At 34.4% G+C, this 19,208-nt stretch overlaps 1 protein-coding gene and 1 long non-coding RNA gene across 2 annotated transcripts; both read left to right on the top strand.

Moving 5' to 3' along the window:
* Nucleotides 1-4,934: 4,934 nt before the first annotated feature.
* On the top strand, nucleotides 4,935-10,093 carry LOC141657169 (protein NTM1-like 9; the record flags this gene model as incomplete). The annotated part of the gene is given in 4 exon segments (XM_074464315.1): nucleotides 4,935-5,190; nucleotides 6,036-6,313; nucleotides 7,292-7,687; nucleotides 8,917-10,093. Coding segments are annotated over 4 exon segments (1,563 nt in total). The 3' UTR covers nucleotides 9,640-10,093.
* A 6,826-nt stretch (nucleotides 10,094-16,919) lies between these two features.
* Nucleotides 16,920-18,796, top strand: LOC141656047 (uncharacterized). The gene is made up of 3 exons (XR_012548305.1): nucleotides 16,920-17,170; nucleotides 17,929-18,084; nucleotides 18,576-18,796. It is a non-coding gene; the product is annotated as an uncharacterized LOC141656047 (long non-coding RNA).
* The last annotated feature ends 412 nt before the right edge of the window (nucleotides 18,797-19,208 follow it).

A 19,208-nucleotide genomic window follows, 5' to 3' on the forward strand; every position in this document is an offset into this window, starting at 1 on the left:
TGACTTTCGTTAGTTCCGACCATCTTTGACTGTGGATAAGAACCGACGGCGAATCAAGACACAATCGACTACATGGAACACTTACTAGAAGGAAATAGAAAGACTTGTGGAATGAATCAAAAGGGTGGACGTGTGTGTCCTTTGTGTCGTGCGGATTTTGAAAATGTTGATTTTTGAAATGTTATATATCCTAGACCATCATTGTGAGTGATTGTAGGAGTGTTGATTTTGAAATGACTTGAAAATGATTGATTTTTGAAATTTTGACAGAGTTTCGACTTGATTTTATTGACTTTGAGCTTTTTAGGCTATTTTGTAAGATTTACATTTTACATTTTGAGGAAAGGGTTTTGAAAATTTCGTCATGATTTTGTTTACAAAGGTGATAACATACAAGTTACAAACATAGGCATAGGTATTATAACAGTATGCTGAGTGCTTTTAGAAGGTTTTGGCTTAAAAGGTGGGTTGTCATACCAAGCTATCATGCCCTGGTCTGTGGAGAGGTCCGTGGCAAATATGAGTCGGGTCAGTTCCTAATCTATTCGCTCGAGTAGTGAAACCTCTTGATACAAACATGAGTACGCATCGTGGTATGGTTGACGTCAATGCTATCCATCTTTGGGCACAAATAGGAATTTGCACCGTCCAGACGGGACGATTGGTCGAATTGGTTAGGTTAAACCTAAGAAGGCTGGCTAAAATGACCTAAGAAGGTCGAGTAATGAAAACTGACAACTATCTCATATAAACTATTCCCTAACCTTGTTCAAATTTCACCTTAGGGAACACTATACTTAGTCTAACGGTATTTTCCCCAGCGGAGTCGCCAAACCGTGGACATAGCCACCCGCGCCGCGCGCACCCGTGTGTTGGTTTCGAGGCAGCAGCACTTCTCCTACGGAACTCTGGCGCGAACCAAACCACGTCATGGGTCGTTACCGATTTGTAAAGCATTGAAACCGGTGAAAGGTTTGACAAGCCTACATTTGTGGAGTCACAACGAATTTTTATGGAAAATTCAAATCGCTCGAATACTTCGCATCTTGTCAAGACACAAAGTAGTGACATGAACACTAAAAAATTCGTTACCTTTAGCATTTTATGTCTAGAATGACTCTCGCGATGCCAATGAACACGGATGTTCACAGAGATCTTGAGTAAGGGGTGAGGGTACATATTAGTAAGCTCTTTATTTGAACACCTAATCCCGACTGCCATGATAGCGGCCTCTACTAATGATCAAAGAAGTTATTTATATTTAATATGTTGTCAATTGTATGCATGAGATGCAACAAACACATTTTAAACCTAGCATATGAGATTAAACTATGTCGGTGGACAAATAATATAGCACTTAATTGGGTCGAAGTTGGGAATTTAGATTAATTACATATGAATGTCAAATAAGTAAATCATGGAAAAACAATATGAAATAAATAAACAAATACAACAAATAATTTACAATTGATTACAACGAATTAAACTGAATTTACTTCACAAATATGCTCGTAGGGGATTTGAAAAGAAAAGAAAATAAAAGGAAATAAAATATGAAAATATGAAAATATGTCGAATTAATGGTAATAATATGATACTAGTAGATTAGAAACCTGATTAGAAGCCTACGTCAAAATGAAAACGAGTTTAGAGGCAAAAGCCAACCCAGAACAGGCGTTGCAACTAGTGCGTCCTGTGGAAGAGGTGGGTTCTGACTGTGAAAGTCAGACCCGCGGAATTAGTTATTATTCGTTGGTTAATTTATGTCGATTATTAATATACGACTCGAATAAAAGTGATTTAGTCAGATTATATGCACTAATATCATCACAAGTTAGATTTAAAGAACATGATGGCGATTTACATAATTATAATTATACAACGTCGGGTTTTTCAAAGGTTAAAACATTGAACGAACGGAAACGAGATTAGCTAAACAAAACTGGAAAATAGAGAAACTATGTACCAAAGATAAATTCTAAAGACTCGATATAGGAAAATCAAGTCTATAAAATCCGGGTTTGAATAAGATGGCGAAAACCCGCGAATATTGAATATAAGGGATTTAAGTCGAAGAAGGTTGGAAAAGATTTATAAAAACTAATTGCAAAACTATTAGACGAAATAAGAAGAAGAAAACAAAGAAAGAAAAATAAAAGGCGAAAGGAACAAAAACCCGAGGAAGAAGAAGAAGTGCAACAACTGAAAGCAGCCTCTGGAAGAGGCGCAGCAGATGTTGCGGCATCAGTTGATGCGATTCTTCCCCACGTCGTTTCTCTGCTGTTTCCGTCAAAAGGTTTTAGAAAGTGATTTTAAAAAACGATTTGAGCATGCTTATGACGTAAATCCTTATATATGTTAAAATACAGAAAATAAAATAAACAAAATTGGGATTTTACACCCTCGGACTTACATGTTTGACGAACCTAGATTGACTAAGTTGTCGTTTAGTGATTGCTCGACTCGATGTACGAATGAAATAAAGTGCCCTTAAAAAGGATTTAAAACAGATTGATTAGGTAGAGTTGGTCAAATTGGTCGGTCTATGCAACGTGACTGGTACTCAGAATTATTTGAGTTTACGTGGTCACGTAGAGCAAGCACGTAGGCGTCGAAAAGTAAGAGCGCGGTCTTAGAATGCAAATGGAGAAAAAAAGGGCGGACACTCGCGTGAAAAATATGTGAGTCGTAGGCCTCTATTTATACTAATCACTTGGAGGAATTTAGGTAAAAGTGAGATTAGGAAAGAAATCCGGAAAGATTCTAAAAACGGAAAAAACCACCCTAGGAAGAGGCGCAGTAGGAACTGCGACCCTTCCAAGTGGCACAGCTCCTGCTGCGTTTTCTCTTGGGTGGTTTCCTCTTCAGCAAGAAAGAATTCCGCGGTTTAAAATAGGAATTAGGGAAGATGTATGCTTCCTTATTCCGCAACGAAGATATTTTCGTGATTTTAAATCATAAAAGATAAACATTAGGAATAAATACTCTAGAAAATTTTAGAACATTCCGACTCGACTTAAAACGGTTTTAGAAAATGGAAATGGTTTTTTACCCGAACTCCAAATGTACTCTAACTACTGTCAAAACGACCGTATCGACGCGTAGATGACGACCATGAGGTTCACTCGACTGTTTGAGTTATCACGTGTCGACGAACTTACGAAATGTCAAAAATCGCTCCGCGTGATTAAACATGCGGCCAAATCATCACTGGTGTGCTTGACGGAGGTGTAGAAACTAGGTGTCTACAATAATAAACTTTTTAAAATGATCAAAGAGATTTTATAAGATTTTTTCGGTATACATACCTCATTAACTTGAAATTAATGTATCATAATATCATATACTTTTGTAACAAATGTATCCATTTTACACTTTTACCACTAAATGAATTCAAATACGACCATATAATTATAGTAGAGATACGATTTTTGATAGTCACCATATAACCTCTTAACAAATGTATTAATTTAACCAATTAACACAAATATCTTATCTTTATTAATTCAGAAGACAATGCTGAAAGGAGAATGCGCCACGTCATTTGTACAACTTTTTTTTTTTGGAAATTTAGGTTATGGTGGGTCCCGTTGGTGTGTAAATAATTTATTTCTTTAAATTGTCTTCCAATACAACCATGCGACAATTTCCGTCTTAAGAAAAATTATGAAATAATTACATACAATCGGAATAAATGAAATTAATTGCATATAATCGGAATGAATTACAAATTGGAATAAATAAAATAAATTACATATAATCGGAGTGAATTACATAATTAATAATAAAATTACATAATTAATAATAAATTATTACATAATTTGGTTTGTGTGGTCCAAATTAAATTGCGAGTGTGTTTTGTGTGGTCAATAAATTACATTTAATTACGAATATAGTGAATGAATAATAAAATTACATAATTACGAGAATAAATTACATTTAATTACGGGAATGAATTACATATAATGGGAATATATTACAGAATTTAATGAAATTAATTACTACAAACAATGCGAATAAATTAAATAACTTAAATAATTTGTAAAACTAGATAGTACATGTTGTTGAGCGCTTAGTGAGAAATCTATGTGCCGAATATGGTGAAACTCTTACTGATGTTAATCCGTCTGTAACTGGAAATGAACATTCACCCGGTAGTTGTGGTTTTAACGCATCATATTTACGTGGAGAATGTTCATTTCCAGTTAGATCACTAATCTACATTAAACATGTAGATCACTGATATAGAACTATTAGATAATTACAATAGAAATGTAAAAATAAAATATTCATCAAAAAACATTAATGTCGTTCTAAATACAAACCCGTGCAATTTTGCACGGGTTTAAAACAAGTATCCATTTTAAATGAGAATTTGTAATCACAAAATCTCATTTGTGACGGCACGTATCCGTCACTTTGGAGTGACGGATGCTATTTTCCCTCACAAATGACCCAAATAGAGGAGAGAGGGAAGCACATGGGGGTGCCCCCACCTTATCCCTCATATCCGTTTTGTGAGTGGTATTATCCATCATTTGCTCCGTCCGTCTTCAACAAGACTAATTGATTTGTAATTCGTGAATCGTGATCATGGAGTAACAATTTATCGTCCTGGAAAAAAAAAAAATCACAGGGGCAAAACCGAGAATTGATCACAAATTACGCGGTTGGCTGACACTTGGTACGCGGGATATGCGAATGAAAAGTAGAATCAAATACACCATTTATGACAAAATTACCCCTCACACTTTCTCTCTCTTCCTGTATCCTTATTTATTCACTTGTGTAAGCAAACTTCACATCATTCAACTCCTTTTCTCCTTCTCTCTCTCTTACTCAAGTCTTCGGTCTTCGGTCTTCGGTCTTCGCAATTCGCAACACCCAAAATCCGTTAGTTAAAAACATCCAAAAAAAACCCAGAAAAAACAAAAAAAAAACAAAAAATCCCCAAAAAATCAGCTTAATTTGACCTAATTTAATTGTTAAAAGTATAGTAATTTGGTAAATATTGAAACTTTTGGATGGGTTTATCAAAATATGAGAATTTACCACTCGGGTTTAGGTTTAAACCAACAGATGTTGAGCTTATTAATCATTATCTTAGGTTGAAGATTAATGGAAAACATAATGAAGTTGGTTGTATTAAGGAAGTTGATATTTGTAGAGTTGAGCCTTGGGATCTTCCTGGTATGATCAATTTATTTGATATTTTATATGGGTTTGATTATTTGAATTCTGTTTTTGGTAATGTTGATTATTATGTTAGCATTGTGAGGTGGGCGATCACTCAAGTGACGGTTCTAAATTATGATTCATGTTAGCCGACCCCAAATCATTGTGTTTGTGGTTAATTTTGTTGGTAATGAGTGTTTTTATGCTAATGTTGTGGTAATTTTGGAGGGTTTTGGTTGATTTGGATGATGATGATTATTGTTGTTATATTGAAACTGTGTGCTGTGACTGGTTTTATGTGTTTTGATGTGTGCATTTTATATTTTACTGTAAATGAAGTTTCTTCTCTTGAAATGAGGGGTAATTTAAGAATAGTCGGTCTTGTGTAAGGCGATTTTACCCTATTTATACAACGGTTGTATACAACGGATTCAAATAACAATATAATCATGCCCATATTAGTGTAAAAGTAGTTATTAATGAACCCGTTATATAATATACTACCCATACAAGTTATTTGTTTGTTTTGGTCTAACGAAGCACATTTGGTTGTCGCGTTAGAATGGAGGGGAAGAGGAATTCGAACCTGGGACGTATTGCCGACAATACCTCCGTCTTAAGCAGTAGAAAGTATAATTCTCACAAGCCTTGATTTAGAAGGGTCAATTTGTTGTGGTCAATCATTTAAGCTTAAATATTATATGAGAATATTGTTAAGGTAATGTAGGTATTTGCGCTTAGGTTTTCGCATTCCTTAGAGGAATTGTGATGGTTAATCAATAATCGTGATTATTTACAAAGTTTTGGTAGCATTTCTATTTACTGATAATGGGTGTTTTTGTATTGCTGATTTGTTTCAGATTTATCAGCTATCAAGACATATGATCATGAATGGTTTTTCTTTTGTCCTCGTGACCGGAAGTATCCAAATGGTCATAGGTCAAACCGAGCTACTGGAGCTGGGTATTGGAAGGCTACTGGCAAGGATAGGACTATCAGGTCAAGGAAAACGGAGATCGGGATGAAGAAAACTCTTGTTTTCTATACTGGCCGAGCTCCTAAAGGACAGCGTACCAATTGGGTCATCCATGAGTACCGCCCACTTCTTCAAGAGCTCGATGGTACTAATCCAGGGCAGGTATATCTTTACTTTATATGGCTTATGGGTTACATATAGCTAAGGACTCTGCCATTGGGGGTTGTTCTTGTGTGTAATTTTGCCGGCTTCCAAAATGAATTGATAAATCTGTCCTCAGTGACCAGTTCAGTTTTTCTGGAATTTGTAGTTGGACTCATGAAACAGTGACGGATCTTGAAAGAAAAAGGGGCCAGGGTTTGAACCCCTATCTCATATGTGAGCTACCACTCATTCTAGTGAACTGAATGGGGTGACCAAAAGTGATAATTTATACTCGTCTACTAAAATGCATATGGACTTATAAAACCAGAGGGGTTGGACTGCCTCCCACTATAGCTAAGATCTGCCACTGCCCGAAAGAGCTATACTGTTTTACGCCTGCCTATGCACTGGTTTGACATTGAAAAGGATTGTTTCTAACTGAAGTACTGAACTTTTGTGATTTTTATGCACTTTCACCTTCCTTGAAGGTATGAGGAAAAAGATAGAAAAGAGTGATGGCAGATACAATTTTAGGCAAATAATGTTCCCATAATACACCGATACTTGTCTTGTTATCCATGCTAAATGTGGTTCAATAATTAGTTATATGGTCTTATACCGTAATTTCCTTTTCAAATGGAGTTGAGCACTTGTATATAATGGAAATTACTCTGCTTCTTATTTGTATAATGTGATACTTATACTTTAAAGGAGCATCGTTTCTCTGCAATTTTTTATGCAATTATCATTATGAGTCATCACACTCATCAGTCATTTGGAAATTGTTTCTTTGTTTTGAACACAGAGGTGAAACTGTTTATTTTTTTAATTGACGGTGAGGGAGACAAATGGAGAAAATTTGTTCAGCATGTATGCTGGAGAGTATTTGTACGCCAATAATAGTAACTATCAGGTTTTATGTCCTTCAAATCATGTAAAGGTAAACTAGTGCTATAAGTTTACTTCTCTCTTTTTTTCTTTTTTCTTTTTTTGCAGGAACCTTTTGTTCTCTGTCGCTTATTCAAAAAAGCTGATGATCTGAAGCAAGATGAAAATGACGAAGGAATGCAAGTTTCTTCACCAACTCAAACTGATGTCACGCAAGAGGATGCAAGCTCTAAACAAGCTGTTGTGCAGCCTTCCGCAGAATCTGTAGAGCAAATTGATATGCAGGCTTCTCCAGCTATTGATGATTGGTGGCATACTGAGTTCCTGGAGAATGATCTTTATTATATTCTTAAAGATCAAGATGGCCCTCACAGCTTGGAATTTGGTACTCCAGACTTTGGTTTGACTGAAAGAGACGTGCATGAGAATGCTGATGTAATGGCCTGGAAGACAGCATATATCACTGAGAATGGTGGGTCTGATATCGATGTATCTCAATTGCGGGTAAGCACTTTCTTCCTAGTTGCATTTGAATGTAGTGCTGATTGTGTTAAGGGACTTGTCCCCTATGTCACGTGTCCGGCTCTCTAAGTAACATGACGAGGACAACTACATACATAACTACTTAAACATGTGTAAGAAATCTGACTAGCAGCAATTATAAGTACAGCAAAAATAACATGAGTTAGAACGAGCTTATCTCTAAGATGTTTGTTGTGGCATAAGACAAGTCATTGTCCTATGGTCGATTTTGCCCCATACACTACACGACTTCTACAACAGTCGACCTTCAGGTGTACACGAAAAAACAAATGGAACACAACCAAGAACGTCACCAAACACTTCTTAAGAGAGCAGAGATTTTATAAGAATTTTGACTTTAAATTTATGAGCAATTTTTGTTGTCTATAGCTGATGAAAAGATGCTAGATTTATAGCGGTGTTGTTGGCATAAGAAGTAACGAAATCCGTTTTAATTTAATGGCTTAGAAGACCCTATAATCAGTAATGTAGACATGCACAAATGTAATCTAGAGGTTCTGGCAATGTGCCAACCTGATCATTATGAAAATTATATGCAATGCATTGGCACGCGTGGTGAGCTGAGTTTGCTTCCTAACATCCAGCAAGATGTTTTTGTTTTTTGCCATTCTGAGAAATTGTAACGCAAGTGTGAACGGAAAGATAAGGGTGATTATTATTGAAAGCATCCAAATAAGAACATAAGTTTATATTCTGAATGGGATTACTAACGCTAGCTTAAACAACAAGAATCTTATTTTCTAGAAACAACTATCTTTTTTTTTTCTTTTTCACGTTTATCTTACATTTTTATTTTACTTGAATATTCAATGATATACTGTACATTATAATCTCTCTTAACCTTTTTTTAGCAAGATCTTGAGTCACTAAGGTAGCGTTCTTGTATTTGTTTTATTTTGTTTTTCTTATCGTGTTTTTTCTTTCCGTTATTTTACTGATCATTGACGGTTCAAATTTATGATTCATGATGGTTAGTCTCAAATCATTCCCGGCTTGTTTCCGTAGTTTTCATGAGAAAATATTAAGAAGACGCGTAGTTAGGTTACCAGTGTAGTTATTACTGAAATTTAATTGAATATGACCATTAGGGAGAGTCAAATACTGACCCAGACTGAACACACTACACACCCATGCTTTAATATCTTCGTGGCTGTGAATGAAATCTTTGATGGTCTTGTTTCTCTTAACAGCATGATAGTGGCGTCACTGGCAGCATTACTTCTCCTTGTAATGAAGTCTTCGACAATCTTGAAAACAAAATCCAGATAAGACCCGACTACCGGCCAAGGGACATACAACCTACAAACTTTGTGCAACAGGGAACTGCATCGAGGCGATTACATTTAAGTTCGTTGGCTGATTCTGACAGCCCATTCACCGTGGAAAACTTCTTCTCAGCTGAATTTGAGGGTTGCGACTTTTTGGATCTAGGCGTGTCTACTATTCCTGCTGATGAAGATCTCATTAGCTTAGCTGAACTCATGAATACCCCTCTTGAAACTGAAGACGGGAAATTAATTCTAAATGATGAGCAAGTCTCTGGAACAGGAATCAAGATAAAAACCCATTTGCGGAAAATGGAGCTTAGCTCTAGTAGTTGTGTTAAGCACGGAACTGCTGCAAGGAGAATCCGTTTACGAAGAGTATCCGTTGAAAACCTCAATGCCAAAGAAGAATATGATGATAGCCCATCTGATTCAGAGACGGGCAGTTCATTAGAGCAGGTTGTTCCGAAAAGTGATGCCAATCTTTGTAATCAAAAGCCAAGCTTCTCTAAGAAGGCGGTGTCTATGTCATCCAAAGGCTCAGGATGTCGCCCAATTCTGTATATTGGTATGGTTCTAGTGCTCATGGTTTTCTTGTTCATGGGCTTCATTGGTTTATGGAAATCTCGTCATACTATCTATTCCTAAGCTGATTTTCCTAGTTTTCTTTTTATATTAAAAAGAAAAATAGAAACCCTGAGCTGATTTTTGTCCATGGGAGGCCCTCGTCGAGTTTTCGCTTCTTTTGTGTGAAAGGATAGATGCTCCTATGACTATTAGATTTACACTATACAGTATACATCCCCTAACATACCTTTTACTTCTATATAGTTAGTGACCCAGTGTAGTAAGCTGTAACCGGGTTTGTGGCGTGGTTGTCTTTTATATACCTTAGTTTTCAGATTCCTAGTTATGACTCTAGACGATATTTGGACCGGTTTTGTAAATAAGCACAAGTCATTTACGACGTTTTTTGTTTAGATGTAATCCTAATCCAGCAGATTGTGATGTTTTGTGGTGCTTGTATTGAGGTTCAACTTATTTATCAGTAATAATAATTGGTTTATAGAAGCCTGTTCTTTAGGGATGGAGCAATTTCAGGGCATTGCTCAATCTGTTTGAGATGTTATTAGCTGAGCCATATAGCAGAGTAACATTGCTTATTTATCCATTTAAAATTTCTAGTATTATCAAAGATGTGAGGTTGACCTTCATTTTTCGAGTAAGTGATAATTAAACATTGTTTTCGTGCGGCCAACAAACTATTGACCTTATGGCCTCTATTGGACATTCTTGTCAACTCTTTGGAGGTGGTTTGGGAGTGGATGGCTTTAACTTACCTCACTCATCTGAATGAATGAGATAGGTTGATCTTACCATAAAGGGTCAATCTAGTTTCTTACTAGCAAAAATAAATAAATATGTATAGCAAAGTTACATTTAAAAAATCTTGATTGGTAAAACTAACTGAAATGATAGTTGAAACCTGAAAAGGTAGCTCAAAATTGAAAAATTAATTGAAACCTGAAAAAGTAGCTGATAAGATAGTTGAAAATTAGGGATTGATAAGGTAACTAATTATATAAAAAAGATAATTGGCAAACTAACTGAAAGGATAACTGATTTTGATAAAATGACGTAAAAGGATATGATAATTATTTAATAATATAGATTTAATTTGTTGTCCTTTGGTTTTGTAAAAAGGCAAATCAAATCGGGAAGGAAATTACTAAATGACTACTTTAATAAATTTTATGTGAATGATCAAATTATTTGGTTAAATTCATTCTTAAAATAGAAAAAAAAAAATAAGATCGAGAACCCCAAAATAGAAAAGGACAACAAATGACCGGGACAGAGGGAGTAATATAGATTTAAGGGGTAAAAAAGGCAAATCAAATCAGGTAATTGAAATCTCAAATGCTACTTTAGGTAGCATTTCATTTAGATAAAGTTTGGTTAAATAAGGCTAAGGTTATCCAAACGTCTAAAAAAATAAGATCTCGAGCTTAGATTTTTTAAATTTGAGGTTAAAACTTGGGATAAATGGAAGAGTTAAGGTTATCAAGTCTTGAGTGGGTCTTGGAAATTCAATATCTAACTTCAGAGTTCATTCTGATCTACAAGAAAAAGTTCCCTAGATGTCAAGGCTAAGGTTATCCAGGTCTAAACTTGGGTCTCGAGCTTAGATTTTTGCAAGTTTGAGGTTAAAACTTGGGATAAAGTGGAGAGAGTTTTATCAAGTCTTGAGTGGGTCTTGAAAATTCAATATCTAACTTCAGACCCATGAATCACAAAATCTCATTATTGTTTGGTTCCGTTTAACTAAAATCATAAATTGAAAAATTCCTAATAGTGACATGGAGTCTTGTTTGGTTGTGGGGGTCAAAAAATACCACTTTCCATTTGAACTCCAATTCCTATAATTATAGACGGATATATCCGTCTATAGCAAGACTAGGTGCCCATGAATAGCACTTTGTATGTATAGAAAGTGGGTTAAGTATGTCCCATCAATTGGTCTTCCACAATTCATGGGTTCACATTTTAATATTTTGTGAGTTAAAATCTTCCTAGAAAAAATGGGTTAGTGGAGAAAACATTGTCTGAATAGTGTTGGCTATTCAGAGAGAAAAAAGTCTTTTATGAACTCCGTTGAATGGTATAAAAACACTTATGGTGAATTGTGTATTATATGATTGATGATAAAAAGAATTTGTGATGTCCCATATATTTTTACAAGTTTGACTTAGATTTTGATAAGCCTGGGGGATAATATGGAAGAAATAAAAGAGTTTGAGTTAAGTTTTAAAAATAAAATAATACTTGTAATATTTTACGGTTGTTGTGACTTATACTAAGTCTCTGCATAAACATTGTCTAATTGTGGCTATTCAGTAATCTTTTATGAACTCCGTTGAGCGATATAAGAAACACTTATGGTGAATTGTGTATTATTGTGATTGATGATGAAGAAGTTTCTAGAGAGAGAAACAATCAAAATAAATGGTGATTTTATTATGATTAATAAGTTATAAATAAAATGCACAAATAACTTATTTAAAAGCGGACTAGACTAGTAACAGAAATATAACAAACTAATTACTCAAGCTGAATTAACCAACTGTACTGTGTAAAACTCTCAATAATCCATCCTCAAGTTGGATTTGGTGGAATGCTCTCTCATTGCTTTGTCATCACATCTCTTATTTGCGGCTCACTTCTCACTAGAGTTGGTCATTTGCGCGAGTGGGCCCGCCTGACCCTTCACTCGGGTCTGCATTTTTCAAGCTCGGTCCGCCCACCCCTCCACCCAGTATGACCCGTGTTCTGCTCAGGCCGGTTTAGGGTCTAAGAAAATGGATCTCGCCCGCTTTCGCCAGTTAAAAACAAAATAAAATAAAAAAGTTCTTGGCATGCCTCCCTTTAAACCGGCCCAACCCGCCCAGACCAATCCGCCTTACCCCTAAGGGCTAGTTTAGGATCGAGTTGGGGCAAGCCCGCTTGTGGTCACCTACTCACCTCTACTGCTAAGTCCTAACATATTGAGTTTGTATAATAACATACAGTTCAACTTGAGATGCTTTGTTATCTCAGAGAAAATTAGGTTTATAGTAATATATTTAGTTGCTCTAGTAAAAAGTGATAGGTAGAGGTTGTTACAATAAAGAGTGATTGATAGAGGTATGTGACTGGAAAATCATGTAGCAACCCTTCAATTCAAACCAACTCACTAGGAGTGTAACTCATGCTTCTATACTCAATACAGAAGACTAGCTAACATTATTTTGCTTATTTGTCTTTCAGGAAATGAGTGATGATCCAAGGAAGACACAAACGCTAGTTAATGATCTTCCAAAATAGGGTCAAGTTCCCATGTCTGCATCATAGTAGTTGTTCATGATAAAATGTGTATTTGAAATGATGATGAAAAAGTTTTTACAGAGAGAAACAATCCAAATAAAGGGTGATTTTATTATGATTTAAGTTATGAATAAGTATAACACGTACAAGACTCTTATTTATATTGCTAATGTAACAGAGTCTGTTAGACCTAATAACAAACTCAATAAATTTAGTAGAAGCTGACTAGACTGGTAACATAAATACAAAAAACTAGTTACTCGAACTGAATTATCTAACTTGACAATATAAATCTCTCAACAAATTTTAAATTCCAATAGTTCAAACTAATTATGGAACCTATTTTGGCCATTTGTTATCTTTTTTTCAGCAATATATAAAATTGTTACTTAAAGAGACTTTCCTGAAATTCTTAATTTTTGAGCAATTGTATAATTTTTATTGAGCTTTAATGTAACCTGTTTGCTTGCTTATTCATGTAAGAAAATGTGATACAACTTATGAGTGAATTTGAAATTGGAGTATTCATTTAATTTTAAGACAGATTAGTTAACACGATATTGGTTTTATGTAATCGGGAAAGTGGTAATTAGATCCTTTTACTTTAGTGAATTGTGAAATCTAACCCCTTAAATTTTAATTGAAATAATTAACCCCCTTACCTATTGCAAAATGTGAAATTAAACCCTTGTGTAATTTTTCGGACAATTTCTCACCGGAATTTCAATTTCTCATCGGTGGCCAATTTTATAAGAATCTACCAATTTATTACTTTGATTCGATTAGATTATTCGCTTTTATTTTGCAAATTAACCAACTTGAGGATGCTGTAGTTTACTCGAATAAGAACGATAATAGAATTTGGTTAAGCGTTGGTCTTCCATTGGAGGGAAATTAATGGTATAAATGACAGACGAGCAACTAGTTTGATTAAGATGTCACTTAAGTGCATAATTACTCATTTCAGAAACCCTTAAGTCTTCCTTACATTGAGCAAGCATCCCACTCAATTTCACGGCTTCCTTCTTCGTCTGTTCAAGCCCTTTGAGTCAGCCACAAGAAGCCGTCAATAACATAATTTGAGAAGATAAACATGATAGATGTACTATTGATCAATATTTATATTTCCTTTGTATAAGTCCGAAAATTTGTAGTTGTATACCTATGGTTATATCATATGCATTTTTATTTTTCAGGAGGAAAATGTCATATATATAAAGGAGATATTGACGAGAAAATGAAATTCTGGTGAGATATTGGCCGGAAATTACAAAAGAGTTTGATTTCACATTTTGGAAAAGATGAGGGGGTCAATTACTCCCATTAAAAGTTAAGGGATTAAATTTCACAATTCACTAAGGTAAATGGGTTTAATTATCACTTCCCCTGTAATTGGAGCAACGAGAATACTAAAAATAGAACAATGGTGGTTTAGTTAAGTTACACAAGTTTGGTGGTGTAGTATCATCCAAGTCACAAAATCTCATTTGTAAAGGAGATATTGTCGAGAAAATGAAATTCTGAGATATTGGATACCATTTTTCCTCAAAAATGATCCAAATAGAGGAGAGAAGGAAAGTTAGGGATTAGATTTCACAATTCACTAAGGTAAATGGGTCTAATTATCACTTCCCCTTTATGTAATTGGAGCAACGAGAATACTAAAAATAGAACAATGGTGGTTTAGTTAAGTTACACAATTTGTATCAAGTAGGCATCGCAACAACCAAGTATCAATTCAGTTACCGACAAGAAAGAGTGGATAAATCATCTTATTAGAATCATTCGCCACTTTCACTTGATGCATGCCTCATGCAATTTCACCTTCTCATGTTGCACATGCTACAATTTATTTAATTTGTTTTTGTGAAAGCTACGGGAGATATTATTTTTAGAGTCAAATAAAATATTACGAGAAATTTGTATTTTATACGGAGTACATACATTGGGAAGTTGATTCTAATATTCTAACTTGTAATGAGATGTTATATGTGAGCGTCAACATTAACCTTGTAAGTCAAGAAGATATTTACTTTATAGCCAATTAATTTTAGCATGGAATTACATAAACTTGTGAAATTGACCCTCTTTTTTCCAACGTAGGTAAGACCCATGTGCTATGATGCAAATTAGTGTCTCACAACGGTAGTGTAAAGGTAAAAACTCATCTTTATAAATGTCCATAAAATATAATAGTACGAGACCTTTTGGAAGAAGTCTAAAAGTAAAATCGTGCAGTGTTGATCCAAAACACAATATCATCCTATTATAGTTAGTGGACACCGGCACAGCAAACACGCAGTATGAGGCATTCACGCTTCCGCACAAGATCATGTATCTCTATAACCTTGTACAAAGTATTAAGGTAGCATACTACGTTCCTCATGACTACACTACTTTTAAATTTTACAAGCTAATTTTCATAACATTTCACCATATTGTGTACTATTATACGAGTATTTATGATAAATGTACGAGTTTTCCATAACTCTTTATTTTCTACAAATTACAATACAGAAACAAACATGTCTCTTTCAAATCTCAATGCCAATGGTATAGCCAATCTTGTTACCATTTCTTATCGTACTATCCACTTTTATAAACCTAGAGAGAAGATAACGAACGACTGTATTATACATATTGCTCCATATCAAGTACTGTAATAAAAACAATAAGTAGACTATGCAACCAGTTGTATTAGTTATATAGAAAAGAATATAAGCTTTATAATGAATTATTTGAGCTTAAACTTATATATTACGAGCTTTATTTGAAAGAATCTGAGTTCCATTATAAAAATATTGGTTTTAAAAAATTATAATGAAACTCATGAATAGTGTATATAAGCTCAATTAAATTTTAGTTTTGACATCAAAAAATTTACATATAAATAAAAAATTATAAAAGCTCGAGAAAAATGTACAAAAGCTCGATTAGATTTGTTATGGTTGTACAATCTTTATATTACGAGTTTTGTCATTTGACAATTGTTATTATAGTATTTGTGTAATAAAAAGGTGAATTAAGTTCCAATCTATATATTTATTTATTTAAACATGGTTCAAACAAAATATATATTGATTTGTTGAATATGGCACGAGTTGACGCTTTAATTTCAGATCTGTCATTATAATAATCGTAACACCTTATCGATAATGTTTTATCACTTGGTTTTAAAATAATAAAAGTCATTAACCCGTACTATTATTCACTTTTTTCTACCGTCAAAGTACATAATATTATTTCATAATTGTTCTCAAATACAACATTGTCAAATGAAAACAACACAACAATATAAAATAAAAAACGAGCTACTCTACTCATATTATTTGTTTCCCTGTTTTTAATTATGTACGCCTAGAATACGTCAATAATTTGTAAAATATGCCTTTATGTTGTAGAACCACCTTTACACTAGTTGCACACTTAATTTTTTTATACACTAATTGCACACTTAATAGTGTTTTTCCTTTTTTTTTTTTTTTTTTTTTTTTTTTTTTTTTTTGACGAAAGTGAATCCCCCATATTATTTCACAATTATTCTGCAATACCCCGTCAAACCACGTGTGCAACATGTAAAAACGATCCTTTTAGGATGACAATTATGTAACCATAGAATACGTCACACTCCGTGTAGGGAGTCGAACCACCTTTACACTAGTTGACCTCTCAATTCGTTTTCCCTATTTTTAATTATACACACTTAGAGCACATCTAATAATTTGTAAAAATCCTTACTATTAGTTTGCTCGGTCCTTAAGAATATACGACACTACTACAAAAATTGCCAAAGGAACTACTAATGACAAACCGGTTGGGTTTTCAAACTGGTCTCTTAATATGAGAAACCGTTGATTTTATAAAACCGGTCTCATAGATTGTGAAATAATAAACCGGTTTTGTTTTCAAACCGGTCTCTTAATATAAGAAACCATTGATGTCATATAACCGGTCTCATAGAATCGGGAATAACAAACCCGTTCCACTAAACCCGGTCTCTTAAATCTTCTAATATATATTAATTAATTATAATTAATTAATTAATACCTAGAGACATCTCCACTACTACTTCCTAGATAATAACGAAAGAACGAAAATTAGGCGAGTTTTAACACAACCGCTTTAGTGCCGCCGTTGTTTTCTTCCGCCATCAGTTAGCTACTCACACCGCCATGTCTGCGTGCATCAACAAAGATCCTCTAATCGGTGATTTTCACAGTTTTTGCGTCACTATTATTTCTCGATCGTCTCCTACGTGAATCACCAGCGACGGCCGTAGCAATACTCGATGCTGTCGCACACCTACCTCTCTAAGGTTTGTTTTTTTTCTCTACGTGAATCAAAATTATTTTTGCTACTTTGAATTTATGTGTAAGTATATATAATCAGTTTATTGCTCATAAACAATTGGTGAAATTACTGATTTTGATTAATTATTTACAATCCTATTTTTGTTTCTTCAGATTCAATTTAAAAGGTTAATTGATTTCATCTCCGCTAATCTATTTAAATTGCTAGTCGTTTAAAGGTGTATATATTATTGTGTGCGGTGTAGTATATGCAGAATAATTTTAGCAATACTGCTTAATTGCTTCTTAGTGATTGAGAAGTTGTTCAGAAATTTTCGTAAAATTGATCGGGTTGTAGAGTAATTGTTGTTGATTCGCTTGATTGATCGGGTTGCAGAGTAATTGTTGTTGATTCGCTTGATTGAAATTTTCGTAAAATTGATCGGGGCCACATTGTTGTGATTGAGCAAGAAATTCAAATACCGGTATTAGTTTTCAACTTTACCACATTGCTTTATAATGGAGTATTGGTAAAAGAAATTCTCAAGGAATCCTGGAGTACCATAATTTCCTGTTTATGTGACCAAGCAACGGATTATAGCCTTGTAGCTTTAAACCTAAACTTTCCCTGGCGAGACTGAGGGTTCTTAGCAGTTATTACTTGAGTTTAATACAGCTAGTCAATGTGTATATCTACTCATATAGCTTGAATGGTTGTTCTGGTAGTCTCATTGAGTAGTACGAAGTATATTTTACAAACAATTTTTTTGTTGTTGTTGTGAAGAACTCTAGAGGTGTACAAGGCTGCCTTGCCCTTGCTTAAATGGCGTAATTTCCTGTATAAACAAGTCACTCTCAGCAGGCCATTTCCTCGTCTTCGACTGTTAGTCCGTCAGATATTGACTATGATACACATACTAGTGAGCATGTATTGCCTAAGGTATGAATCTGGACTACTCAATATTTTAATACTATTATGTAATGTTTACTTTATGAATGGTCATCTAAGTCTATGTCTGCAGTTGAAGACTATCGTAATATGTCTGGAGTTTCTTAATCGCTTAAGTTCATATCCGTAGATTTGGGGAGCTTGTGAATACTTTATGCTTTCTTTTTTTCTCAACTTCTTTCTTGAGCAACACTTGCGAGCATCAATCAGCATAACGGTTCTTTTTTATCTATTGCCTACGTCTCATATGCGTGAAAGGCGTTGATTCATCATATATGTTGTGATTATGGTAATCATCTTGCTGCCATCATTATACATTTCTATTTCTATTTCTGAATAATTGTGAGATTTGTACTGATTCACCATATGATCGATGTAGTAGCGAACATCTTTTTAACATGTACGACTTTTAACTACTGAATAATGTTTTTATACGTCAAGTTATTAGTTTGGTAGCTAATTTTGAAATTGTTCATTTGTAGTTGGTTATGCGGTGAAGATGAAGAGATTGAAGGCGATGAATGACGATCATAATATATGGATGGTAGTCATTGTTAGAACTTCTCCTTTTGAATTCAAGTTTTTTAGTACTTCGTTTTAGTTGATAATTCTTAGAGAACGGAGGCTTTATTTTATGGAACATCAGAAGGAATTATAGTTTTGAGGTAGGAATGATTTGGATATTTGGGTGATATGTATTGATTTTTTTTTTTTTATGATGTAAATTAATATATGAACATTTATTATTATTAATATTATTGTCTCATAACAATCATAAGAATTGCAGTCGAAACAATGTATCAGTGGGCATATTTATGTATGTAGCATGATAATGACAATAGTGCTATCAGTGTATAGCAAACTAGGCTGTTTTTTTAAATTACGTGAGAGCTAAAGAGACCGGTTGAAAACTGGTCTCTTATGTTGATAAAAGAGACCGGTTTTAAGCGAGAGGTGGTCTGTTACATTCAAAGAAAAGAGACCAGTTATTGGTAGTAACTGGTCTTCTACAAACAAAGTAAAGAGACCGGTTATTTTCCATAACAGGACTCCTAAGATTTAACAAAGAAACCGGATCTTTACACCGGTCTCTTAGGCTAAGACACCTGTGAGAT

This window comes from Silene latifolia, chromosome 5 (assembly GCF_048544455.1).
Source record: "Silene latifolia isolate original U9 population chromosome 5, ASM4854445v1, whole genome shotgun sequence".
NCBI lineage: Eukaryota > Viridiplantae > Streptophyta > Magnoliopsida > Caryophyllales > Caryophyllaceae > Silene > Silene latifolia.